At 35.7% G+C, this 26,948-nt stretch overlaps 3 protein-coding genes across 3 annotated transcripts; all 3 read left to right on the top strand.

Moving 5' to 3' along the window:
• Window positions 1–10,613: 10,613 nt before the first annotated feature.
• LOC147569524 (nucleobase-ascorbate transporter 3-like) lies at window positions 10,614–15,441 on the top strand. Its single transcript, XM_086672149.1, has 14 exons — window positions 10,614–10,760; window positions 11,273–11,370; window positions 11,565–11,741; window positions 11,877–11,977; window positions 12,115–12,190; window positions 12,271–12,330; window positions 12,545–12,723; window positions 12,831–12,927; window positions 13,312–13,398; window positions 13,788–13,846; window positions 14,026–14,117; window positions 14,226–14,303; window positions 14,457–14,605; window positions 14,678–15,441. Exons 1-14 carry the CDS (start codon window positions 10,643–10,645, stop codon window positions 15,188–15,190), a joined length of 1,884 nt encoding a protein of 627 aa, XP_086528275.1. The 5' UTR covers window positions 10,614–10,642; the 3' UTR covers window positions 15,191–15,441.
• Window positions 15,442–15,754: 313 nt separating this feature from the next.
• Window positions 15,755–16,829, top strand: LOC147569523 (protein MIZU-KUSSEI 1-like). The gene has a single exon (XM_086656008.1). It carries the CDS (start codon window positions 15,845–15,847, stop codon window positions 16,643–16,645), a length of 801 nt encoding a protein of 266 aa, XP_086512134.1. The 5' UTR covers window positions 15,755–15,844; the 3' UTR covers window positions 16,646–16,829.
• A 7,020-nt stretch (window positions 16,830–23,849) lies between these two features.
• Window positions 23,850–26,558, top strand: LOC147569522 (cytochrome P450 78A7-like). The gene is made up of 2 exons (XM_086656007.1): window positions 23,850–25,527; window positions 25,689–26,558. The coding sequence occupies exons 1-2, from the start codon at window positions 24,523–24,525 to the stop codon at window positions 26,301–26,303; spliced, it is 1,620 nt and encodes a 539-aa protein (XP_086512133.1). The 5' UTR covers window positions 23,850–24,522; the 3' UTR covers window positions 26,304–26,558.
• The last annotated feature ends 390 nt before the right edge of the window (window positions 26,559–26,948 follow it).

The raw sequence follows: 26,948 nt of genomic DNA, 5'->3' as shown, positions 1-26,948 counted from the left end.
ATTGCGCTCTCTCTAGTTCTCAATTGAATTGTTGTATTGAGTTGTTGTGTTGTTGATGTGTTTACCAAGCACTCAAACCCCCTATATTTATATATAGTATAAGCCGACTTAGGAAGTCACCAAATTAGAAACTGTCTTGTTCAATTTGAAACCGCCTTAGAAAAACCGCCTTGTTCAAATTCAATTTGAAACCGCCTTAGAAACCGCCTCAATGAAAAACCAAGAAACCGCCTCTTACATGTGGATTGGGTGGATCAGTATTGATCCAGAAATAAATAGTGCTCATGTTCAAATTGGTCAAAAAAATGAGCCAACAATCCAAAATAAATAGGGTAGATTCGTTCCCAATCTTTTCCTGTCAAAAAATTAGAAACAGGTCCGAATGTAAGGAAAGTACAATTTTTCCTGTTTTTCTTTTTTCTTCCCCTCTTGTCCTTGGACGAGACATTTCCAGCTTTTCTGACAATCTGACTCACTGATAGAAAAAACATTAAATTCCCGTACATTATTTTGTTTCTCTCTCTAAAACATTCCGATCTCTTTCACATTTGGATAAATGGCGACATTTTTTCCGAAATTTTGGGATCCCGCACATTATTTTGTTTCAATTCCTTCTTCATTCTTCCTTCTTGTTTATACATCCAAAAACCTTAAACATCTAAAAGTTTTTTGTTCTTCTTTTTCAGGTGAATGATTTCTCACTCTAAAATTTTATGTGTTGGAATCGGAGCCAATTTTGGCTCGACCCGACTCGTCAAACTCAGAAACCGAACGCGCCATTACGTTCGTCTCGTCGAGCTCTTAAATTTAGAGCAAAGAATTACTCGAATCCGATTCCGGATGAATGAGAAATTCGAGTTTAAAGTTTGGGTGAAAAAACGGTTAAGTCAGGGTCTGAATCGTCAAAGAGGACAAGTTAAAGTAGGGACCATTCAAGCAACGCACGCGCATCCGCATCTGGACGGCTGGCGTTCTGTCCGCGGGATTCCGCGAAGATCGAACGATCCGCGTTCTTTCCGCGTCAGGACAGAAGCGGGAATTTGCAAGATCCCACCGTTGACGGACACGTGGCTAGCGCGTGGGATAAAGTCGGTACAGATCAAGCCATCTAACGGCTGCTGTTATACCCGAGCTATCAAGGCAAATCCAACGGTCTAAATTCTGGCCGAAAATCCCAGTTACATAACCAACTCTTCTCCAAGGGTTGTGTCCCTAAAAACCAAGAGTTTTGTCCCCAAAACTCTAGAGATGTGTCCCAAAATAATGTACCTATTCAATTCCTATAAATACCAACCAAACCCACTTCATTTTTCATCAATTCATTATCTTCTGTTCTTCTCTTCTCTCCTAACAATTAGAAGTTCTGGTTTGCCTAGAATATCTAATTAAGGGAGTAATTCTAGAAGTTCTGGTTAGACTAGAATATCTAGAAAAGGAAGAAAGAAGTTTTTCATAGGTCGTCTAGAATATCAATTCAATTCATTCTCTTCTTCTCTTCCCTTCTAACAATTAGAGGTTCTGGTTAGCCTAGAATATCTAATTAAAGAAGTATTTTCTAAGAGGTTCTGGTTAGACTAGAATATCTGGAAAAGGAAGAAAGAAGTCTCGAGTGAAATTTGAATTTCAGAAGCATCTAGAAGATCATCCGCATTAGTCCAAGAGCTCATAATACTGACAAAGGTTCGTCCGCTTTCAGAATATAGAAGTACCATCTTAAAATTCTGAAAGGTTAGTCGTTGTATCCCGAAGGCATTCACCCTAACGTTTGGTACTGTTACGGGGGTGTAAAATGTCTTAAGGAAAGAGAATTTATTCTTGCCTCGACTACATTAACACCTATCTCGGTTAGTCCAAAAGAAGGAATATTGATTAATTCCTTATTAGTTTATCTCTCTATAAGTTAGAGAAAGGAAACTCTGTCTAAATTAAGCCAAGACAGAGAGAAATCGACTTATCGATTAATAACCAGAGAACAACAATCTTAAGACATTTTACATAACGATTATTTCTCTGGTTATAAGATTTTGATTTGGGTTATTTTCTGTGTGTTTCAGAAAGAAAAAAAATGGCAAGAACAAGAACAACCCTACGGGTTCTTCAGCCTAACACCACATACGTGGAAAACCCAGAGATGTTCAAAGGAACTGACTTCGCTCTGAAGCGGAAGGGTCCATCTCAAAACAGAGGCAAGTCGAGGAAAAGGCAAAGGCCTGTCGAATGCTACAAATGTAGAAAGCGAGGCCACCTAGCCAAAGATTGTCGCTCCACATATGACAGTCAAGGGGAAAAAGCCGATAACCAAGCTTCATTAGCAAAAGACACCGAAAATCGGAATCACCGTCTAATGATTACTGAATTCGAAAAGGCGTTTGATATACTTCATAAGATGAACCTCTGTACAGAGGCACATGAAGATAACCTGGTTAACAACCAGAGATGGTGGGTCGATTCTAAGACAAATCATCACGTTTGTAGTGACAAAAGCCTATTCTCTTCCTATACAGAGGTAGCCGAAGGAGAGACCTTATTCAAGGAAAACGGCTCGACCACCCAAGTCAAAGGAAGGGGAAAGATCGTGTTAAAATTCACTTCCGAAATAGAGGTGACTTTGACCGATGTACTCCATGTTCCAGACAATCAAAAGAACTTGATTTCTGGTTCCCTTTTAAGTGAGAACGGGTTCAGACTAATCTTTCTGTCAGATATCGTTATCATATTAAAGAAAATGATGTATATTGGAAAGGGCCACTTATGTGGGGGGTTATTTCAATTAAATGTTACCCATGTAATGCCGAAGGCACCTATTATTAATAAAATTAATAATTATGCGTATATTGTTGAGTCTTCCAATATTTGTCACGAAAGATTAGGACATGTGAATAATAAGTCATTAAAGAAATTAATGAACTTGGAGTTAAATTCCGAAACTCGAAATTTACTCAAAGACGTACATGTCAAACATGTATATAGTCAAAAATGACTAAAACGTTGTTCAAATCTTTAGACTGAATTCACAATGAACTCTGTAACCTAAAAACAGTTCAACCGTGAGGTGGAAAAAGGTAATTCATTACCTTTATCGATGACTCCACTTGTTTCTGTTATATTACTTACTGAAGTGTAAGAAATCGAAAAGTTCGAGCTTTATAAAATCAAAGTAGAAACTCAACTTTGTAAAAAGATTGAGGCTTTGAGAAACGACTGAGATGGAGAGTATGAATCTCCTTTCGCCGAGATATACGCCAAGAATGGCATAGTTCATCAAACGGCGACTCTTTTGGTAGAATGAAAGCACAGAACATTAGAAGGGATAAAACTCGATCAGTGGAGATTAAAAATCGATGATCAATCTAATCTCGATGGATTTTGTGAAGTATTTCACTAAAATCTATTACTAGCCATGAACAGAAATAAGGTTCAACCCATGGTGACCATAAATGTTGACTTAGTTAATGACTCTTAAAATATCTTCTCGATAACAGAGACATCGAAAAACTAAGCGACATCTTGACCACCAAGTATCGACATAAATACTGGGTGTGAAATCGTATATCGAGAATACAGAGAGCGATCAATGATGAATACATGATCCTACAGGTTCAATTCGATGACGAATCGAAGATGACAACCGCATAAGTTAGCGGAAAAGTATGTCAAGACAAATGTCAAAACCTAAAACGGTTAGACAAGGTCAACGACAGAATATTACAAATAGTTACGAAACGATGAACTTTTCGAAAGAAATCATCGGTCTGAGATAATGAAAATTCCGTGAAACATTCTCGAATACAAAGTTGACGAAGAATGCAAAATTCTGAAATCAAACTTGTCTTCGAGAAAGTAAGTTATTTCGTATAACATATTCAGGCGGTAATTAATTCTCTAGAAGGTCCTTAGGCCTGTCTAAGTATTACAAGGAATCCTCAGATGTGTTAAACGGAAGGACCTTGGCTGAAAGATCTCGAAATCAGGAGTTATTATAAATAAATCCTTAAGTCTTTGTAAGGAGGTCCCTAGTTCTGTATCATTACAGAATAGTCCTTATAAATCCTCATGGCAACCTAATCTTCTTGGATAGACAAGAGAATTAAGGTTGATAAGACGTAAAGTTGAATATTACATCATTCGGTCTAGACGTGACTCAAATAATAAATTCAAGGGTCTTGGTAAGATTTTCGATTCAAGAGTATGAACGAAATCTAGAGACGATAAAGGACAAAATAGGGAATGATAACTTTTGTTGATCATGTGATAGTTTAAATCTATCAAGGGAGTATATATGATTAAGACATATAACTTAAGAAAGAGTTAAAAGAGAAACTCACCTTGTATTATATCTCAAGGTTCTAATGATCATAAATCATCATGTTATAGAACAAAACTAAACACACTACACTAAAGAAATTGTGTACGGAAATAGTTTTGTTAAAGAGGAGAATCCAATGGTTACCTTAGAACTGTGGGGGCAGATATTATTACATATCTGAACGGTACCCTATATGGAATAGTATTAGATTCCACCCAAGTTGACGAATAAGAGAAAATACTCTTAAAATGTGGGGGGGACCCGAGAAGGAACCGAAAAGCCAATTATAAAGAAATAAAATGGCATATAGAACTGCAAATTCTCCTGAAGATATAACGTCATAATGACGTGAAAAGAGGGAAATTATAAAGTACCTCGGAAACCAGATTTAACCAATAAGAGTGTTTGGTCAATAAGGTTTCATTGAGTTAAAGAACTATGGTTATATTCACTAAGTTGTGACAAGAGTCGGAAATCAAGTGTGTGAATATAAGTAATGACGTGAATTTCCAATTCACTCAACAAATCTGGAAAAACACAAATGGAAAGAACTTCTCCTCCTAATCCTAAACTAAGTAACGAGATTCAACCGTGAATCATCTGTTCAAAAGAACAGACAATACTAGTTAGGAATAAGAAAGTGTTTAAAGAAGATATGATTCGATGCTTTTCCAGATTGAATCGTTACTCATGATTGATAATCTAAAGTGCATGGTTAGACAGAGAATGGTAGAATAACCACTCAAAAACCACGATAAGCATAAATACTTGAATTTGAACAAATTCAAGAAAGAGTTATCATAGTAACAAATAGTTCTTAGGTATCTGAGCAGACTCGTATTAATGGGTTGTACATATCATAAAAGAAAACGAAGATATGTGGACAACACTCGAATCCCAGATACAAAACAGTGGATATGACAAACCACTAAGGGCTACGATATCACAAAATCCTCAGAGGCAGACGTGCATAGCTGGATCAACAATGTAATCCTAAAGGCCTTGATGGATACATTGTTTTGGAGAAAGCAAAGGAAGTAGGTGAACTTCCTGGAGGATATTTGTTTGTGATTGAAGCCAGTGCACGCAATAAACATAAGTAGTTGTTGCGTAGGCACTAATACGGTAAGTCTAGAGAATTCAAAATAAAATAGACTAGCACCGTAAAGCAATTGCTCTCAAGGAATGCATAAATTAAAATTATGCTCAATCCTAAGTTACCTGGCGGATCCATAAAGAACAAGGGTGAACAAGAGAGTTGAAATTGCATCATCAAGGGGAATGTGGCATAAACGCCTAAAGTAAATGAGTAAAGGCATGGTGAAACCCTACCTAGATGACTGGAGATCCCACGATCTAGGTTCAAAGGGCAACTGAAGCTATATCCTGACTCGACAGTAACACTGTAAGAGATTTCTATCTCTTACCCATTCCTAGGATGATAACAGTGTTGCCTGCATTGAGAGGCTAAGCATTAAGCTTTTACTGAATCCGAAAACTTAGAACTTGATTCTAACGTGAGGTATAGCAGGATACCTTATTACGGATAACCTATATGTGTGTGAATTGATGCCGGTTCCGTGGGAAGGTCGTCTAGGCCGACTTCTCTAAAGCACACATGAATTCGGGATTGTTCAGGGCCGAAATGAACACAACCGAGAACCTAAGTCGGTAAGGGATTAGCTGTGTGATAGCTATTCAGGTTTACAATATCCAGGACTCAGTTCAAGACGATAAGTTCACTGCCGTCCTTGTAGACCTTGTAGTTATTCACTAGGAAAGGTTCAAAGTCGAAAGACTACCTTCTTCCGATGCAGCGAAGTTCCGCATATGAGCTCTTTTAGTGTCAGTATGTCAGTATAGTATGTTTGTATATAGTAAACCTCGAATTTTCATTCATGTGGGGGATTGTTGGAATCGGAGCCAATTTTGGCTCGACCCGACTCGTCAAACTCAGAAACCGAACGCGCCATTGCGTTCGTCTCGTCGAGCTCTTAAATTTAGAGCAAAGAATTACTCGAATCCGATTCCGGATGAATGAGAAATTCGAGTTTAAAGTTTGGGTGAAAAACGGTTAAGTCAGGGTCTGAATCGTCAAAGAGGACAAGTTAAAGTAGGGACCATTCAAGCAACGCACGCGCATCCGCATCTGGACGGCTGGCGTTCTGTCCGCGGGATTCCGCGAAGATCGAACGATCCGCGTTCTTTCCGCGTCAGGACAGAAGCGGGAATTTGCAAGATCCCACCGTTGACGGACACGTGGCTAGCGCGTGGGATAAAGTCGGTACAGATCAAGCCATCTAACGGCTGCTGTTATACCCGAGCTATCAAGGCAAATCCAACGGTCTAAATTCTGGCCGAAAATCCCAGTTACATAACCAACTCTTCTCCAAGGGTTGTGTCCCTAAAAACCAAGAGTTTTGTCCCCAAAACTCTAGAGATGTGTCTCAAAATAATGTACCTATTCAATTCCTATAAATACCAACCAAACTCACTTCATTTTTCATCAATTCATTATCTTCTCTTCTTCTCTTCTCTCCTAACAATTAGAAGTTCTGGTTTGCCTAGAATATCTAATTAAGGGAGTAATTCTAGAAGTTCTGGTTAGACTAGAATATCTAGAAAAGGAAGAAAGAAGTTTTTCATAGGTCGTCTAGAATATCAATTCAATTCATTCTCTTCTTCTCTTCCCTTCTAACAATTAGAGGTTCTGGTTAGCCTAGAATATCTAATTAAAGAAGTATTTTCTAAGAGGTTCTGGTTAGACTAGAATATCTGGAAAAGGAAGAAAGAAGTCTCGAGTGAAATTTGAATTTCAGAAGCATCTAGAAGATCATCCGCATTAGTCCAAGAGCTCATAATACTGACAAAGGTTCGTCCGCTTTCAGAATATAGAAGTACCATCTTAAAATTCTGAAAGGTTAGTCGTTGTATCCCGAAGGCATTCACCCTAACGTTTGGTACTGTTACGGGGGTGTAAAATGTCTTAAGGAAAGAGAATTTATTCTTGCCTCGACTACATTAACACCTATCTCGGTTAGTCCAAAAGAAGGAATATTGATTAATTCCTTATTAGTTTATCTCTCTATAAGTTAGAGAAAGGAAACTCTGTCTAAATTAAGCCAAGACAGAGAGAAATCGACTTATCGATTAATAACCAGAGAACAACATTATGTTCCTTCTTCATTCGTATTTTGTTTTAGATTTATCTCACTCTAAAATTTTCTTTTTCTTATTTATTCTTATATTGTTTCAGATTTTGTCTTCTTCATCTCTTTCAATCTCTAAGACATCTAAAAGTCTTTTGTTCTTTCTCTCTCTAAATGTTTTCTATCCTTATTTATACATCTAAAGGTCTTCTTATTTATAAATTGGGTTTCTTTCTCTCTCTAAAAGAAGATCAAAGGTCGACTTCATATGATTCAAAAGATCAAGGATCGGTTATGATTTATGATCGATTTCGTACGGTGAGGTTCTTATTAAGAGGTTCTTGAATGAAATCTTTGATTTTTCTGGATTCATTGATCTATTTCACTATGTTTTATGAAATTTTTAAATCTGGTCTATCATATTTAGTTTTCCTAAATTTGTAAACGAATTTTTGCTTCAAATGTAATTTATTTGCTTGAAATGATTTTTTGCTTGAAATAGTTTACATTTTGGAAGGAATGTATAGGAAATTTTATTATGTACTCTTCATAACAAAATTTCCTACACTTTCTTTTCCAAAAGTGTCTAGTACATAACCAAATGGCCAATACATAAAAAAAAATCCCGGTACATAAGAAAATGCCCAATACAAAAAGTGTCCAGTACAAACAAAATGCAGGCCCTGTACATAAAAATAATTTCCGGTACATAAGAAAATGCCCAGTACAAAAAGTGTTCAGTACATAATAAAATGCCAGTACATTAAAAATTGTCCATTACATAACAAAATGTCTTGTGAATTTCAAGTGAAATAGTTTACAATCTGGAATAAATGTATAAGAAATTTTATTATATTGTACATAACAAAATTTCCTATACTTTCTTTTCAAAAAGTGTCCAATACATAACAAATTGGCCAAAACATAAAAAATATACAGTACATAAAAAAATGACTCATAGGTTTTCATTGAAAATAATTTTCGTTTTGGAAGGAAATGTCCTGTAATTGTCCATCGTATAAGGAGAGAATGTTTGATAGAAGGAAAATAGTTAAGATTGAAGATAAAAAATATGTTTAAAAATAAAAAAAGATGAAGAGAGAAATTCGAAATTGGTTAAAAGTTGGAAAGAAAAATTCGAAATTGGTTAGAAAATAGGAATTGGAGGGAAAAATATGTGTGGGAGAAATAAAAATAAATAAATAAATAAATCTGAAAGTTGGAGAGAATAATTCGAAATTGGTAAGTTGGAGAGAAAATAGGTTAAAATATGGAGAGAGAAATTCGAAATTGATTAAATGTTGGAGAGAAAATTCGAAATTAGTTAAAAATTGGAGAGAAAAAAGGAATTGGAGAGAAAAAAAACAGAAAAATCATTTAAAGAGAAAGAAATCCGTTGAGATTTGAGAGAGAAATATGTGTGGGATAAAATAAATAAATAAATAAATAAATAAATCTGGAAAGAATGGAGAGAGAATGTTGTAAATGGCAATTCTCTGAATTCGTGGAAAGTACAAGATTTGATGGGAGGTGCGTCAGAAACTTTTTCAGAAATTTTCTTATTTCCCGGGTCTTTTTCAATGGCAGTTTTCGTAATTTTTGAAAACTTAAAGATCGTTTTTGAAATTTCCTCTCCCCACTCTGACGCCGTGGACCTGCCGCTCATTTTCTGCCATCAACGGAATGGGCTCACATTAAATAGCCCATTTTAGGACTATTCACTCAATCCCTCTTTGGAAAAAGCGGCCATTTAATGGGCTCACATTTGGGCTACCATGGTAGAGTCCACTTTATCAATTTTTTTTTTTTTGTTATTGTTAAACTTCCATTTTATCAACTTGGCCGTATGAAATCATTTCAGCTATTTATTTATTGGCCGCGGCTTTGGGGAATAAAAGAAATTCTCCGAGGAATAAAGATTTTGTCAACAAATATTGATTCATGGACATATTTTCTTTTTTAGTCCAAAAAATTGACATGATCAAACATTGCCTCCTAATCTTCGTCTATCCTCTCTCTCTCTATCTCCATCTCGCTCTCTCCCTCTATCTCTCTCTCACTATATATCTATAGATATATGGGGGATCTTTTGAATAGTTCTGCCTCATAATGATTGCAGGTCTGGACGTCTGGTTCATTCTTATTTATCCCTCTCTAAAACTAAAGATGCTCTATATGTTACCAGGAGGCTATGAAGGCTATGCCACAGTCAGCTCAAACTCTCAAACTAGTCGGTGATGTACATGCCAGCCATCCTGTTTGAAGGAAAAGGTAACCTTAGTCTAAGTGAATACTCAGATAATGTTAAACTCCTGTGTTTGATTTCCATTTTTGGATTTTGTTTATATAAACATGGTCAAGTATGATAAAAACAGGATAACTAGGAAAACTGTTATGTTTTACACCACTTACACTAAGCACGGAAATTTCGGTTCTCTTTAAGCTTTTTTAGTCTCATTGCAAATCTTGATATAAGGAGTTGTTAGAGGTTAGAGAGAAGAGATGAAAAAAAACAGGAGAAGAGAGAGAGATAGATAGAGAGAGATCAATAGTGAGAGCGAGAGGGAGTGAACAAAAGCAACAAGAGAGAGAGGGTAAAGTGGGTTAGAGAGGAAAGAGAAGAGGTGGCAATGGTGGTCGGAATGGTGGTAGGAAGTTAGTGGTGGTGAAGGTGATAAAGAAGTTGAATATTAGGGGTTAATGTTTGATCAAGAGAGTTTTTGGACTAAAATAAAATATGCCCCCCGAGAATGAATAAAAAAACATGGATTCCCTAGAGAATTTATTCCCCGGAGATTATTCTTTATTCCCCAAAGCCGCGGCCTTATTTATTACACATATTACCAGTAGAGTCAAACATCTTTAAATTGACAAATTTAGTTAATTTGAGGAAAAACAAATAATAATTGGCTACGTCAACATATCTTGTCTACATACTTTGTCCCGACGTCACAAATAGCATTTGAATATTTGGAACATCCATTAAACTAATGGAGCAACTTGCTAAAGTAACATGCAAAATGCGAAAATCCATGTTATAGGACTCTACTTGTCTATCTTGTTCAAGATATGTGTTCGTGTATATATATATATATATATATATATATATGTATATGTTAATAAGTTTCACTGGCATACGCGTTATAGGGTGCATTCAGAAGAAGCAGAAGATAATCAAAGAAAAGAAATGGTGAGAGAAACAAAAAACGAAGTACGGTCTAGAGGGGGTGTGAGATCAATACAAGGTCCTATTTATACTCCAGTTGTTCAGCTCAAGCAGATTAGCAACTCTATCCCTTCGTGGCGTGAGTACTAAGTTTTATTCTACTTTTTATTTTTTTAAATTAATGTTCGTTTCTGTATATAGGAAAACCATACTCAACTACTCTTTTAACAAGAAACTCTCACTTTGTAGGAACAACAATATAGATTAGACTTAAGAGGAACTAGGATAATTCAGTCCACCCAAAAAGAAATATTTTGTACTACCCCGGCTTCATTAAAGTGATATAATACAGTATTTTCGTGCTCATCAATATTACTTGCTTTGGAATGGAGGGGTTAGGATCGATTTTTAAGAGGCTAACCTTGTTCAAAAGAAAATTCATGAGGCTAACGTAAAATTCAAATATCTTAGAGTTTTATCTATGACTATCCATACACAATAATACATTTTCGCTTGCAAGAAATGGTATATATGGTAATGCATTGGCTTAAACGAATCACAAGTCTACAGTAGTTACAAAAAGAAAAAAAAAACTACGCATGTTAATCGTACTAGTCACGTAATAATGGCTAATATTTAATAATATTTTAGTGGAGGTGATTATGTTGGCTTTCCAACACACCGTCGTCATGCTTGGAACTACTGTCATGATTTGCAAGTATCTCGTTACTAAAATGGGAGGAGATAATGTAAGTTTTCTAATCGATTCAATTGAAAACATATCGATATGATATGAAGATTAAAAATCTTTTTTATATCTGCGTAGTTCAATAACCATGGAGATAAAGGCCATGCTATTCAGCCACTTGGGCAACCAAGTGTTGGTCGATGTTTCTTAAATCTTAATATAACATTATATTTGGAATGATTTGACTAAGTACAGGGAGATAAAGCCCATGCTATTCAGAATATGTTGTTTATATCAGGAATAAATACACTTCTTCAAACTCTGCTTGGAACTCGGCTTCCTACTATAATGGTTGCATCATCTACATTCATGATCCCAGTAATGTTGATAGTTCAAGATTTATCCGATAACATTTTCGAATCTGACCACGAGGTAAGTGGGGTTTTTACCATAAATAGAAAATTTGAATTGAGTCCTTACGCACACAAGATACCTAGTATTGTATATTATGACTGTAAATTAAGCTAACTATTGATGCATTGTGATTTGCGAAGGGGGTATTTGCAGAGATTTATCTATACAATAAAAGCTATTCAAGGAGCTCTAATTGTCGCGTCAATTTTCAAAATCGTCATTGGATACAGTTATATATGCGGGAAATTTACAAGGTGGAGTAGTATTTTAATGGGTTTTCCTAACACGTCCCATTGGGATAAACGTTAAGATAATAAAATATGGGGTTCAATCGAGATGATTGTTTGTAACTATCATCTAACTAATGAGAATATCAAATTTTCTTTTTCAGATACTTCAGTCCTGTGATTATTGTTCCAGTCATTTGTTTAGGAGGTCTCGGAAAGTTTAAGAGGGGATTTCCGCAGGTATATATATTTCTCTGTTAATGGATTTTTGTGAAATTTTTTCGAAGTTTCCTAACTTCGCACTTTTGTGGTATTTTCAGGTCGGGGACTGCTTGGAGACTGGTTTGCCAATGTTATTTATACTAGTGATCTCTCAACAAGTAATGCATCTTTCTTTTATGATAAAATGTATTCTTAAGCGTACCACTTTTTCTTTGTGGTCACGAATGATAAAATTTTTGCAGTGAAGTAACCTCTATGGATCATAATTTACCATTTATGAAACGTGTAATAACATTCACGTGAGACTATTTTCTCATGCCTTTTCACGTGTGACATTTTTTTTGTGTAACACTTATCTTACATTCCTTGCAGTATTTGAATCGTATTTTTCGAAGTAAGATCCTTGACAAATTTGGGGTACTAATCAGTCTTGGAATAGTTTGGGCTTTGGCTGCCTTGCTCACAGTTAGTGGTGCTTATAACAACGTTAGTGAAGAAACAAAGATGAACTGCCGGACTGATAGTTCCAACCTTATATCATCTGCTCCATGGTATATACTCCCCTAAATACAACATATTTGCTCTCATTTGTGGTGTTTCGATCTCTTCCTATAATAAAAGAAACTTGGTGAATTTTAATTTTCCATAAAAATTGTAGGGTTCGAATGCCTTACCCTTTTCAATGGGGTGCACCAATCTTCAGAGCAAATCATATATTTTTGATGATGGCAGCTGCACTAATTGCAGCATCTGAGGTATCGACGGCATTTTCTTCTAATACATAAACTTTTGTTTGGCAATTGTTCTTTTCAATTGGGGTTGAAGTTTTATAGAGGTTGTCGGATACCTCAGACAACCATGAGTTGATTTGTTCTCTGTAGTGGAGAGACACACATGTTACTACCCGACCAAATAGTGGTGCTTCACAATTTAGTTTGGCCACTCTTCTTTCGGATTGGGCCGACGGTTTTATACAGGTGACCACAAATTAAACCTCAACGATAGAATATCTTAACATGCTTTCCTCAATGGAGAGACGCACATGTTACTACTCAGCCAAAGTTCGCTTCACAATTTTGTTTGACCATTTTATTCACAAGTAATAACTAGACTCCTCATGAAATTTTCGTCCATCGCAGTCGACTGCAACACATTTTGCAACAGCAAGGTCGTCTGGTGTTACACCTCCTCCATGTACGGTTCTTAGTCGAAGTGTTGGTGTTCAGGTTTGTATATGAATCTGATTCTGTGCTAATTTGGTGACTTCATTCTATCGTGAAAAGTGAGTTTGTCACTGGATCTTCTTCAATATATGCTACATTTGATCAAAGATATTGTGACGGTATATAACCGTGAGTGAAAACTTTGACAGCATTAAACGTTTAAAGTTTTGTCGATTTTCTTTTGAAAGGATCAACAATCTTACATAGCGGTTAGGATGGTCTATAATGAATACACTTTACGCAACTAAGCTTGAATTTATGTAATAATTGGTTATTCAACTTAGTAACAGAGTCGAAAACAGTAAAATTTGAAGAGGTTTGTTTTTTGTTATATCGCTAGTTGGGAAAAAGAAATTTCAAAACAAGATACTCATTGATTACATTTCGAACAGGGAATCGGCTTGCTGCTTGCCGGTTTTTTTGGAGCTGTTGTTGGTACAACTTCATCTGTGTAAGTCACTAACTTATGTCATGTTTGATACAGTATAAAACCGTAATAGAAACCCAAAACCGTCACAAATGGGTATGCGGATGGTCTACCAACGTTGCAACTATTTTGATTGTAAATAAAGTTTCAATTTTATGTGGGTTTCGAATTAACAATCTTAGAACTTTTCTTTTTTGTTTCAGAGAAAATGCTGGCCTTATTGGATTGACACGTGTAGGAAGTCGAAAAGTAGTGCAAATATCATCTGTTTTCATGATCTTCTTCTCTATCTTTGGTTTACCTCTAAACAAACTCAGTTAGCTTGACGAAACTAAAACAATATCTGGTTAATTATGATGAAATGTTTGTGATTGAGTTGGAATTATGTTCTTTTCTTTTTCAGGAAAGTTTGGGGCATTTTTCTCATCAATTCCATTCTCAATATATGCAGCTATGTATTGTGTTCTTTTCGGACATATTTGTAAGATTTCCTAGAACCCCGTTAATCCGTTATTCTTTTCTTTAAAAATTTAGAGGAGATTCTGTTGTGGTAACAATTAATTATGGTTTCAATCTAGCTACCTACTTTCATAGACGATTGACTAACTATTTTCTTCGCCTTTTATGTTCATAGCTGCCACAGGAATCTCATTTACTCAGTTCACAGACAGTAACACACCGAGGAATCTTTACGTATCAGGCCTCTCATTGTTTTTGGGATTATCCATCCCCGAATATTTCAATTTGTCACGTCATGGACAAATCAAAACAGCCGGGGGAATGGTAAGTGATATATATATATATATAAGCTACATTCGAATGTGGTGTACTTATATTTGATTTGTGCCTTGTCAGGTTAGTGGCATTTTGAAGATAATCTTCTCTTCCTCCCCAACTATGGTGATGGCTGCTGGGACATTACTCGATAACACACTTGATGCAAAGGGTATGGGAGATGAGAGAGGACTCCCTTGGTGGACTCCATTCCAGACCAACGGTTTCGAATATTACGGTTTGCCTAATCCCTTTCACTATCGCGGTAACAGTGGTGAAAATGACAATAGTAACGATAATGCCAACGATAGTGACAGTAACGATGACAACAACGACGCCAGTGGCAAGAGGAACCGAAATGATAAAAGCAACATCAATGACCACAAAACTAAACATGAAGACGACAATGGTGACAGTGGAAAAGACAACGGTAATACAAATGATACCGTTAAGGTGAAGAATGGACACAATAGAAACTGTGACGGTAATGGAAACTGCGACAACAATTGCATCAGTGACCACAGGCAGGGAAGGACTACCATAGTTTATGGTGAATCCTCCAATTATTGGCCGTATACAGCAACAGAACTATAACCAGGTCAGAGAGGGCCATGGATTCCGCCACCAGCATTTTGAAAAATTGACTCTAAATATAGCGATTGCTTACATCGTACTTAGAAATTAGAATGTGCAAAATCCAATAGTTAATGTCGTGTTGAGGTTTAGGATTTCAGTTAATACAAGGAGAAGGTAAAAAATGTTCTCATTCATGTTGAACTATTATATAATTTGATTCAGTCCTAAATCAATTCATTACAAGTTCAATAAAAATAAATTTTCTGAAATCTGACTTGATTCGTGTACTGGAACAAGAATTCCAATTCGTATTAGACTGTCTAGTGCTTAATAAATGTCCATCTTCCAAAATAGAGTTAAGATTTAGATATGACCTAGTATAGAGACATATAGAATCCCACGAGAAGAGGTCAACTATACACCCCATGACATATAACTAGTTGAGACTCTCTCTCTCTCTCTCTCCCTATAGAGGTAAAGATTTGGTAGCCAATAAATAGGGCCGAGAAGACAGGTCAAACCCCAAATTATTAAATTAACTTCAACAAACAAACAACTTTCTTGTCACTTCCCATGCCACCATCTTCTCCTCTTCAATCTCTTTTCTCTTTCTTTTTTTCTTTTTCATCTTTTAGGACTTCATCCCATTCTTGGTTTTGGAAGAAACCATCAATGGGAGAGTCAAAAGTACAACCCACTACCACTTCAGACCCTCCGTCACCATCGTCGCCGACATCTCCATTACCACCACAAGAACTATCTCCTTCTTCATCATCATCTTTAGAAATACAATCACCACCCTCCTCGTGCCGAAAGCCTCAACCTAGACTTAACATATCTCTTATCCAACCTTCTCAAAAGAAGAAAAAATCTACTAGAGCTTTTCGAATTCTTCGATCAATCTTTAGATCATTTCCTGTTTTTACACCTTTATGTAAATTTCATAATAGGTTTCCGGACAAGAGTCGGGCCTTAACCGGTGTACCCGTAACGGGAACTTTATTTGGTTTTCGAAAAGGAAAAGTAAGTTTATGTATACAAGAAAACCCTAGATGTCTTCCTACATTAGTTGTGGAACTAGCAATGCAAACAAGTGTTTTACAAAAAGAAATGAATTTAGGTATGGTGAGAATAGCTCTTGAATGTGAGAAAAGATCATGTGATAAAGAAAAAATAAAACTTTTACAAGAACCTATGTGGAGTATGTTTTGTAATGGGAAAAAAACGGGTTATTGTATCAAACGAAACGCTTCGGAAGATGATCTACATGTTATGGAACTTCTTAAAGCGGTATCGATGGGGGCGGGTGTCCTTCCTGGGAACTCAGATGAAGAAGGACAAGATGGTGAATTAGCTTATATTCGATCACATTTCGAACATGTTGTTGGATCTAAAGATTCAGAGACATTTTATTTGTTGAGTCCTGGGGTGAATAATGGGCCAGAACTAAGTATTTTCTTTGTTAGGGTTTGATGGGGATGAAATGGAATTGTTTATTGTTAATAACGAAGACCATGAACTTTTTGTTTGTGGGTCATGTCTTTACTTTTAGTGGAAGATGTCCCATGATTTTGGAACCACTAAAATTGAGTAGATTTCTATAGTTATGATGCAAAATGATGAGGAGAAAGAGGGTTTCATTTGTTTAGCCTTCAAACATGTGCATATTGTAATTCTTTCAAAATTAATGAACCCAAATTCTTTTGGGCTTGGGCTGGAACTGTGTATGTATGTTGCTACAGTTCTGGGCCTGGGCTAGCCTTATCTGTATGTTGCTTAAGCATAAGTACGCATCGAGTGAGACGACCAAGGAACCCATAGTTGGATTGTTGGAATACTCATAAATAGGGTTTGGGAGGGGGTGCTGTTCACTTAGGGGGCAAGTTTTGACCAAGACCACACACCTCCAGAGATGGTCGAGGTTGTATAATAGTGCCCAATAAGGCCCGGGAAAGTGATCGCTTACGGGATTAAGTTCACAAATCACAATTCAACTGTTGGGAGGAAAAATCACGCAAAAGATGAACTATGGTAAACCCGCGGCCGGCCATATTTGGGACAGTTTATATAGGCACCCATTTCGAAGAAGCAAAAAAAGTAGAGCATCGAAGTACAAAATCTTAGATGAGATATTATATTTTTAATTTTGTTTCCTCAAACTCCCACCACCACTTTTTCTCTTCACAAAGTCTTGTGCCGCCATCACCAATACCATCTTTCTTCTATCATCCTCCTCTCAGACTCCCGTTCTCTCTCTTTGTTCCTGTGAAGGGGATGACCCTCTTTGTTAAATCAAAAGAAGGAATCCTAGCTCATTAGACGAAGGGTTTCGGCGTAGTGGTCATTGGGATCATCCCCTTCGCCAGGGGAGAGAGAGAAAGAGAGGGAGGGGGAGGGAGGGAGGGAGAGAGAGAGAGAGATCTAGTGGCCCTCTGCCGACGTCATAAGAGGGGTGAATGTTTGAGGAAAATTTGATTTTCCCGCTCCAAGAAAATTTGTACTCCTGATTTCCTTTTTCCCGCACCACAACCTTTATAAAATTTTACACTTTTTACTCCTAATAAAGGTGATTTACCCGGTGATAACAATGTTAACCAAAATAGGTGACCTCTGAATCATCCTGGTCATTCTTGCTATATTAACTGTTGATTTTGTTGAGGAACTCGTAACAAAAAAGGTCAGAGATACACTCAAAAAAACGCCCTTAAAAGTTAACCCTTCCTTTACCAAAGGTGAGAATATGAACACAAAATGATTTTCACACCCTAGAGAGACAGGATCGTCACTAACTTCAATTGTCCACCACCTTATGGTGCAGTGGTTGAACACTCCATTTCAAGCCTAAGAAATTTTGGGATGGAGTCTCGTTAGAAGTAGTTTATGATCAAGATTAATCCAATAATTTAAGAAATAAACAAAGTAGATGTAGGGATAGATGGACTTTCAGACCCCCTAAAATGTCCCTAAGGATGTTTATATGGTAGGAATAAATAGACTACTTCCAAACTCCCTAGGATGGCCCTGAGAGTCTTTATATGGTAGGAATAGATGGGTTTTCACGGCCCATAAGATGGTTGTAAGGGTCTTTGTATGGCCTTTAAGACCCCATACGTCTTAATTGGCGATTATCATGTCTATCTAAAATTCTCGATATATTGCATATTATAATCATGACAATGTCTTTCAAAAGCAATGACTCTAGGAGTCTAATCTCAAAAGAAAATCACTAACTTCAATTACTTAAGGATCAATTTAAGTTCCTCTTTAAAACCATTATTTAGTCATAAACTTAGTCTACTAATCAAGTTGTTCATTTCTTTGGTCGAACGAAATTCACCAACATGAGTAAAATTTTAACTGCACCCCATGTCACAAATTTAAATAATATTAATCTTTATTTAATCTTTTCTCGAGCGATTAGTTTCTTTCGTTAGATTTCTTAGGTAAGCGATAATGAGCAATAAACTACTTTTCTTTTTGAACCGATAAATACTTCCAAGTTTAAAATTGAGTAGAAACAAAAAAACGAGACGGTGAAAAGCGATGTTACAAAATGATTATTAGTTAGAGTGAAAAGTAATTTATTACGTTTAATTTCGAGAGAACTTTGGGTTTTTGACTACCGGTTGTGTTTAACAAGGGATAGATTGTGGTAGTGGCGCCGTCTTCAAACCCTAGACTTTCTGAGACATAGTGATTGTGTATGAGAACCAAGCAAGTGAGTAGTTCTTGAATTTATCAAAAATAGATTAAACTAGTTATTGAAATGACTTGGGATCATAATCCCTCATAGAAGTGATAAAAACTATTAGGGATTTGGCTTTATAACATTCTCCTAGATAGGAGTTCCACTCATTTTGGGTTTGACTAGAAAAAACAACACCACAATCACAAATGTAAGTTTCCTTTAGTACATGTGATACTAGAATATTCAAGCCTATATACTACACTAAAGTCGTAGTTGGTATAAATGGCCAAAATCCCTCACTAAAACAAGAAACTGAGTAAACTTTAACCACATCTTTATCATAATTAATAATTACTTAGGGCGTAATTTAAGATTAGCAAAAGAGTTGTAATTGTCTTGTCATATCTCACATCAATTCCCCATATATAGACGATTTTATGCATTTGATATAATTGTAAAATAAGTAATTGTTTATGTTTTTTTTTTATGAAATTACATAATTTTCCTAAGCTAATTCTTAGTTTGTTGTTCTTTAATGTATGAATTACTCGTAAGATTTCAACTCTGTTTTGAAGGTAAAGTAATATTTGAAATTGATACTATTATTTTTTGTTCAGGCTTAAAATGGGCTAAGAACATCTTGAAAAATTAACAAATTAATTCTTAATTTATTCAATCTATTATTAGTTAAATGTGTATGATAATCGTCAATAATAATCATAGTAAAGTAAACAACAAAACTTATTAGTATTATAAATCTTATACAAGTGAACCGACACAAATCCCTAGTCTCTAATGTGAGAGTCCTCTATTTAACCTAATATATTTAGTTTGCATAAAATATTCATAGTTTCACCATTAACTAGAAATCTTATTCTTTCTTCTTTTCTTTCTCATACACCAACATTTACGCGACTCTCCTATAGAACCCCCACTCAACTCGGCTAACTGCACGCAAATGCACACGCTTGCATATTTACAACCGCAAGTCTTCTAACTAAAAGTTTGTGCAATTTCGCGTATCTATATGTGTGACTTGCTTTTTAAATCCTATATAAAATTAAACTTTTGAAAAATACCCTTTTGACTCGTGAAGAACTTGAGTTTATATACGAACACTAATTTAGCACCACAAAACCTATCTTTGTCTTTCCCTCCGACAATTTAGGTATACAATTTGAACAAAAGAATTGATCTTGGGCGAGGTGCCAATAAAATTTAAGTAACCCAAAAGTTTAGGAACTTTATAATTATAGGTTTATTTGGCTGCCATAACTAAAATGTATACCTAATAGATGTAGGTAGAGGTTGTTTTACTTGCATAAAAAACATAAGAGCCTCTCCAATGGGACACTCTAACAAACACTCTAAAAGTCCTAGTTGTCAAGGGTCAATAGAGATTCTCTTTCCTAAATGTCAATATAGAGACACTCTAATTTTTGTTGGTCTCCAATGGAGAACTCTAAAGTATCTATACTTAATACACATGTCCTTCTTCAATTTAATAGATAAAAAGTAGTTGAAGAGCAAGATTTTCTATTGGTTGAAATTTAAAAGTAACACTTAGAGAGTCTTAAGAGCATCTCCAATGGGACACTCAATCTCTAACCCTTATAGTGCCACATACGACTTTTTGGAGTTTTTGTTAAAAAATCATCTCCAATGGAACACTTTGTTACACACTCTATTATGAGTTGGACATATTTATTATAGAGTGTCTAGAGAGAGAATCTCTAAAATGAGAGTGTCTACTTGAGACTCTCTAAGTGTTACTTTATTATTTCAACCAATAGAAAACTTTGTTTTTCAACTACTTTTTATCTATTGAATTGAAGAGGGACATGTGTATTAAGTAAGAGATTTTAGAGATCTCCATTGGAGACCAAACAAATGTAGAGTGTCTCTATATTGACACTAGGAAAGAGAATATTTATTTGACACTTGACAACTAGATTTTTAGAGTGTTTATTAGAGTGTCCCATTGGAGATGCTCTAAGTAGACACTCTCATATTAGAGTTTCTCTCTCTAGACACTTTATAATAAATGTGTTCACCTCATATTAGAGTGTCTAATAAAGTGTTCCATTGGAGATGATTTTTTACCAAAAACTCCAAAAAGTCTATGTGGCACTCTAAGTGTTAGAGATTAAGTGTCCCATTGGAGATGCTCTAAGGATATAGAGTGAAACATTATACAAAATATTGACAACATATTTTATTTTATTTTGACAACATATTTGAGGTTAGAAAAAATTCTTTAATTATGAGGACTATTTAACCCTGGATCAGTACCAATCCACCCAAATGTGTGAGCCCATCCACATAGATATACTCGGTCTCAAGATTACGGGATGAAATATGAACGAGCCAGTTTAATCAAAAAATAAAGAATAAACATGATGTTTTACCGGCAGAATATATATATATATATATATATATATATATATATATATGCATGCACCGAGTTTATTATTTAAATTTTTAGATGTATTTAGCTGCAGAGCTGTATGGGGTGATCATAAGTAACTATGTTACTTGTATGCAACTATCATACTATGATCGCCCTAATCTCAGTTGAGAACTAGTGGAATCTTGGCCATTGGTTCCAGCTCATTTGAGGTGGCTTGTGGAGTCTTCGTCAGAACAAAAGTATTGCACCACTAGACTTGAGTCTAGGTTGAGGATAGAATAATAATACCATTAACGGGTGAGATCTAGATCGTCCCAAGGGGGCACGAGTTAGAATGTCCGAGCGCTCTCATAGGTGTTCTTTATGAATTGATAAGAAGCACAAACGTCATTTCTTAGTTAAGTTGTTCGCACGGTCGAATATATAGAACACCAAAAACCTCACTCGGAAAATCAAATCTCAATATATTTAGATAATTTACATTCATTTTTGGGACCTATGTAAAAATGTATAGGTGAGGTGTAACAAACAGAAAAACACAAGTTAAACATAGCTGCCGGGGCTAGACAGAAATATACATGAGGTTATAGTATAATACATGGGAATGAATGTGCATAAATAATAGACAAGTAAACACATAGTGTGGAAGCATTTATTGTGAAAAACAAACAAACACACCCCTTTCCTCTGTGTTCTAAATAGTAAAAATATTTGGACCTTAATAAAATGACTATGTTTGTGAGGTATATTTAAATTATAATCTACTTACATATTCTATAAGAATTTGGTGAGCCATCATGCTAGGGCTATTGAAAAATTCAATCCAAGAACAAGGTTTTCTCTACATTTGGAAGGGAACCCATCCATGTGGCCCGGTTGTTTACTCCCAAATCGGTTTTGATTTTTCGATTGCCAGATCTATTTTCTTGTGAGACTAATTCAAATGTTAATTTGAGAACAGAGGAAGTGAAAGATCTTTCATAATTTGGCATATTACTGTTTAACTTGAATGAGTTGATTTTGTATCTCATAGTCTGATTTGATATTTGTGTAGTGATTAAACGCGTGAAATTTAAGATTATAATGATTACAAAATTTCAACTAAAATGAATATCAAATCCAAATTAAATTAGTCTATCAAAAAAAATCTTATAAAATAATAAAAATGATTTAATCTCAATAAATTCCATTACAACCGTTGGGTTGTGCAGGGTAGACACTGTGAAAATTTAGTTGTGCCTGATTATTATATTTTACTGGTTGAAAATCTACTGTTAAAAATGGTATCTTGAATATGATACTCCTTACAACTCAATCAACTTCACAATTTATACCATCGTTAACATGTTGTAATGCAATATGATTAATCGCATCTTAAATGTCTTTTAAGAAAATTATCTATTTAAACTTGGTTAATAGCTAAAATAAACTTTTGTTATGTAGTTTTACCATAGTCATGTAAGGAGAGAAAGATGTATCAATAAAATGCATTATTGGATGATCAATATGTGGAGAATGTCAATTCATTAGGTCCATTAGACAAGAGGGTTTACAAAAGAAGCAAATATGGGTATTTACTCTCACGATGACTATATATCTCACCAAGATCTAATTATAAAATATTAAAAAATATAGAAAAATAATTAAATGTAAATGTGTGATAAACAAAATGGAGAAAATTCAACTAATCGTGTACAAAACATTATCTTAAAGAGTAGATTTAACTAGTCACTTATGATATATGAAAGCTCTGCTAGATCATTATGGTGTCATACTCTAAAGATTAACCAAATTATATATTTCATATGAATATTTTATGAGACTTTTCAACAAATTGTATATTTGAATATTTATACAAAAAACTCTCAAAAAATTTAATGTGTGTTCCGTATTGACTAGAATTTAAAAGATAAAGTGTTTAAGGCCAACGTTGCGGCTTTCAGGTGCGTGGTAGAAAACCTAATAGAATAGTTTATTGGTATTTACTCTAAGCATAATGATACAATATAATTATAACTTCAAATTGTTTTTTAAATGAAGACGATAAAATAATTAACGGAAATTTAAGTTTACAAAAAAAAATGACAAAATTTTTGTCGAAATATGTGGCCAGTCTTTTTTGAAAGTTTGACTGAGTCCTGATGGTTAAAACATGAATGACTCATAAAGAGAATGGTTCAAATTCAGTCAAACTTTGAAAGAAATCTTGCTACATCATTTAGGCAAAAAATTTATCAAATCTTTTGTGAACTAAGCATCTCCGAATAACTAAACGGTAAGTTTCGTGAATAAGTGAGACGAATTCGAGCTGAACTCAAACGTGACCGACCTATCAATGTTCCTTTTTTTTTTTCCTCTAAAAGGTGAATTGAGTCCAAGTCGTCTAATTGAGAATTGGCCCCAATAGATCCAACTTTTCAGAGCAACCTATCATGTTCGAATAAATAAATAAATAAATAAATAATTTAAAATATTATTATTATTATGAAGATACTATTATAATTATTAAACACTCAACTACTGTATTATGATTGGTAATAACACAGTTAATATAGAAATGTGTGTTTACACATTGTTATAGTGCTAGTTATTTGGCAATGGCATGCTAATGATTTGAAATGACAAATGTTCTAATTAATTACCCACTAATTCTGAAACCATGATAGGCTGCTACCTCCTAGTCTGAATGGCGTTACTTGAACAACAAGGTTCTACTAATCGTCACACATCTCTCACTCACCACCCAATATACTTTCTCTCTCTAGAAATAACAACACACAATCTCTCTCTCTCTCTCTCTCTCTATCTTTTGCTGCTGAAACTATGTTCTCTGCTCTCATTAAATATACACCTTTTCTTTTCTGATTCCCCGCCGTTTAATTTTTGAAGTAAAATAACGCACCATCTTCCCTTCCTCCCTCATTTTTACCCGCCCACATTCTCTCTCTCTCTCTCTCTCTCTCTCTCTCTCTCTCTCTCTCTCTCTCTCTCTAACCCACACCACGTGAATCCAACACTATGATTATCAGAATATCTTCTCTTCTCCTCTGCCTCCCCAAATCCTTCCTCATTTATCACTCCCCCCTCTTACTTACGTTTCCTCTTCCCTATTTAAACCCACTCCATCTCTCCTTTTTCTCACCATCTCAACCCACATTCCCTCTTTACCTCTCTCTCTCTCTCTCTCTCTCTGCAACTCCCCTTTCTACTTCTCTCTCTCTCTAAGTTCTTTTTGTTTCTCCCATCCATCCCATGGAGATGAATTTGGTTTCAAAAGATTCCACTTGGTGGGTATTTACCATCCCAGCTTTTCTTGGAACTGATAATCTCTTTGATGGTTTCATTCTTTTCTCACTCTTTTTTGCTTTCATCTCTCTTTCTCTTCTCACCTGGTTTTTCACTGCTGGTGGCTTAGCTTGGAAAAATGGTAGAAACCACTTGGGTCGGGTTTCCATTCCCGGTCCACGCGGTTTACCCATTTTTGGTTCTTTATTCACTTTAAGCCGTGGCTTAGCTCACCGTTCTTTAGCCACTCTTTCCTCTTCCTTGTCTGCTAAACAACTCATGGCTTTTAGCCTTGGCTCGACCCCTGTTGTTGTTTCATCTGATCCACACATCGCTAAAGAAATCTTAACAAACCCTAACTTTGCTGACCGTCCGATTAAACAATCGGCTAAAAACCTCATGTTTAGCCGAGCCATTGGTTTTGCACCAAATGGAACTTACTGGAGGTTGCTCCGAAAAATTGCTTCTTCTCATCTATTCGCACCCAAACGGATAGGAGCACACCAGAGTGGCCGCCAGCAAGATTGTGCTGATATGTTGAGTTTAATATCTAAAGAGCAATCTTCATTAGGGAGAGTTTCATTGAGAAAACATCTTCAAAGTGCGGCTTTAAATAACATAATGGGGAGTGTATTTGGTAAAAGATTTAACGTGAGTGAAGAAAACGAGGAGGTGAAAGAATTAAAAGAAATGGTTAACGAAGGTTTTGAACTTTTGGGTGCTTTTAACTATTCTGATTATTTACCTTGGTTAAGTTACTTTTATGATCCTAAAAAGATTAATGAACGTTGTTCTGCTCTTGTCCCTCGTGTGAGGCAACTCGTTCGTGGAATCATTCATGAACACCGAATTAACTCCGAGTCATTGGCTGATGATAACAAAGTTTCTGATAATGCTGATTTTGTTGATGTTTTGCTCTCTTTGGATGGTGATGAGAAGCTTAATGAAGATGACATGATCGCTGTCCTATGGGTATGTATAACTTACTTAAATTACTTTCTCTCTCTAGAATGGGTAATGGGTATGTTGTTATTTACTTTCTCTCTCTAGAATGGAGTAATGGGTATGTTGTTATTTACTTTCTCTCTCTAGAATGAGGATCTGATTCTTGTTTGTGTATTGAATCGGTGCAGGAAATGATATTCCGAGGAACTGATACGACAGCATTGTTAACTGAGTGGGTGATGGCCGAGTTGGTTTTGAACCCGGATATTCAATCAAAGCTTCGAGGTGAGTTAGACCGAGTCGTTGGAAAAAGGAACGTCACCGATTCAGACATGACAAATTTACCCTACCTCCAAGCTGTTGTGAAAGAAACATTACGTGTACATCCACCTGGCCCACTCTTGTCATGGGCTAGGTTATCCACGTCAGATGTCCAGCTCAGCAATGGTATGTTAATTCCTGCCAACACAACAGCTATGGTTAACATGTGGGCCATAACCCATGATTCAAAAGTGTGGGACGAGCCATTGAAGTTTAAACCAGAGAGGTTTTTAGAGAGAGAAGGCGGCGCTGACGTGGATGTGAGGGGAAGTGATTTGAGACTAGCACCATTTGGAGCTGGGCGTAGGGTTTGTCCAGGAAAGAATCTAGGGTTAGTGACTGTGAGCCTTTGGGTGGCTAAGTTGGTGCACCATTTTGAATGGGCCATGGACAAGGAGAACCCAGTGGATCTAACTGAGCTTTTGAAGTTATCTTGTGAGATGAAATACCCACTTTCTGCAATTGCTGCACCAAGGAATTAAAGCTGCTTATTACAAGAAACACGTTTCTTAGCTAGGGTTTTAAGATACCGGTCTACTGTTTTTTTTTTAAAAGAGAATTAAGTTATATTAGTTTATCTAGATTTTATGAACTATATAATATATATACTGGTACCTCTTTCAGTTATGTTAGTTTGATTTTGGGGGTTGAAATAGTTGGGTTTAGTAGTGTTTTTTGCTATGTAGTCTGCTTATGAGCATGACCTTATATGAAATAAAATACTAATATTCAGAACATTTATTCTGTTTTTCTTTCATTTTTAAAACTTGATTATTTCTTTTATTCATTTGCTTTTCATCTTAAAATGGTCTTAATAGATGTGTTGATCCATTCAGAACTACTACCAAGTAAACTGCCATTGGAACGTATAGCCCTCTCTCATTAGAGGGTTGTTGGTGGATTCATGACGGATGCGCCCTCCTACACAAAGTTGTACACAAGTAAAAAAGGAATTTGCCAACAACTCTTTGTTAGAGTGATAAGTGGTATAGTCTTAGGTCGAGAATGATCGAGGCACTCTAAACAATTCAGAAAAAAAAAAAAAGTGACAAAGGAATTTTACTTTGTATTGGTCAATGTAAACATCACAAACTTGAAATAGTTGGAGGTTGTGTATTGTTAGGGTA

Source organism: Eschscholzia californica, unplaced genomic scaffold (genome assembly GCF_041429995.1).
Source record: "Eschscholzia californica isolate CP2 unplaced genomic scaffold, dmEscCali1.0.p SCAF_1, whole genome shotgun sequence".
NCBI lineage: Eukaryota > Viridiplantae > Streptophyta > Magnoliopsida > Ranunculales > Papaveraceae > Eschscholzia > Eschscholzia californica.
The sequence above is the reverse complement of the archived record's forward strand: the minus strand, read 5'-3'. Positions and strand labels throughout refer to the sequence as shown.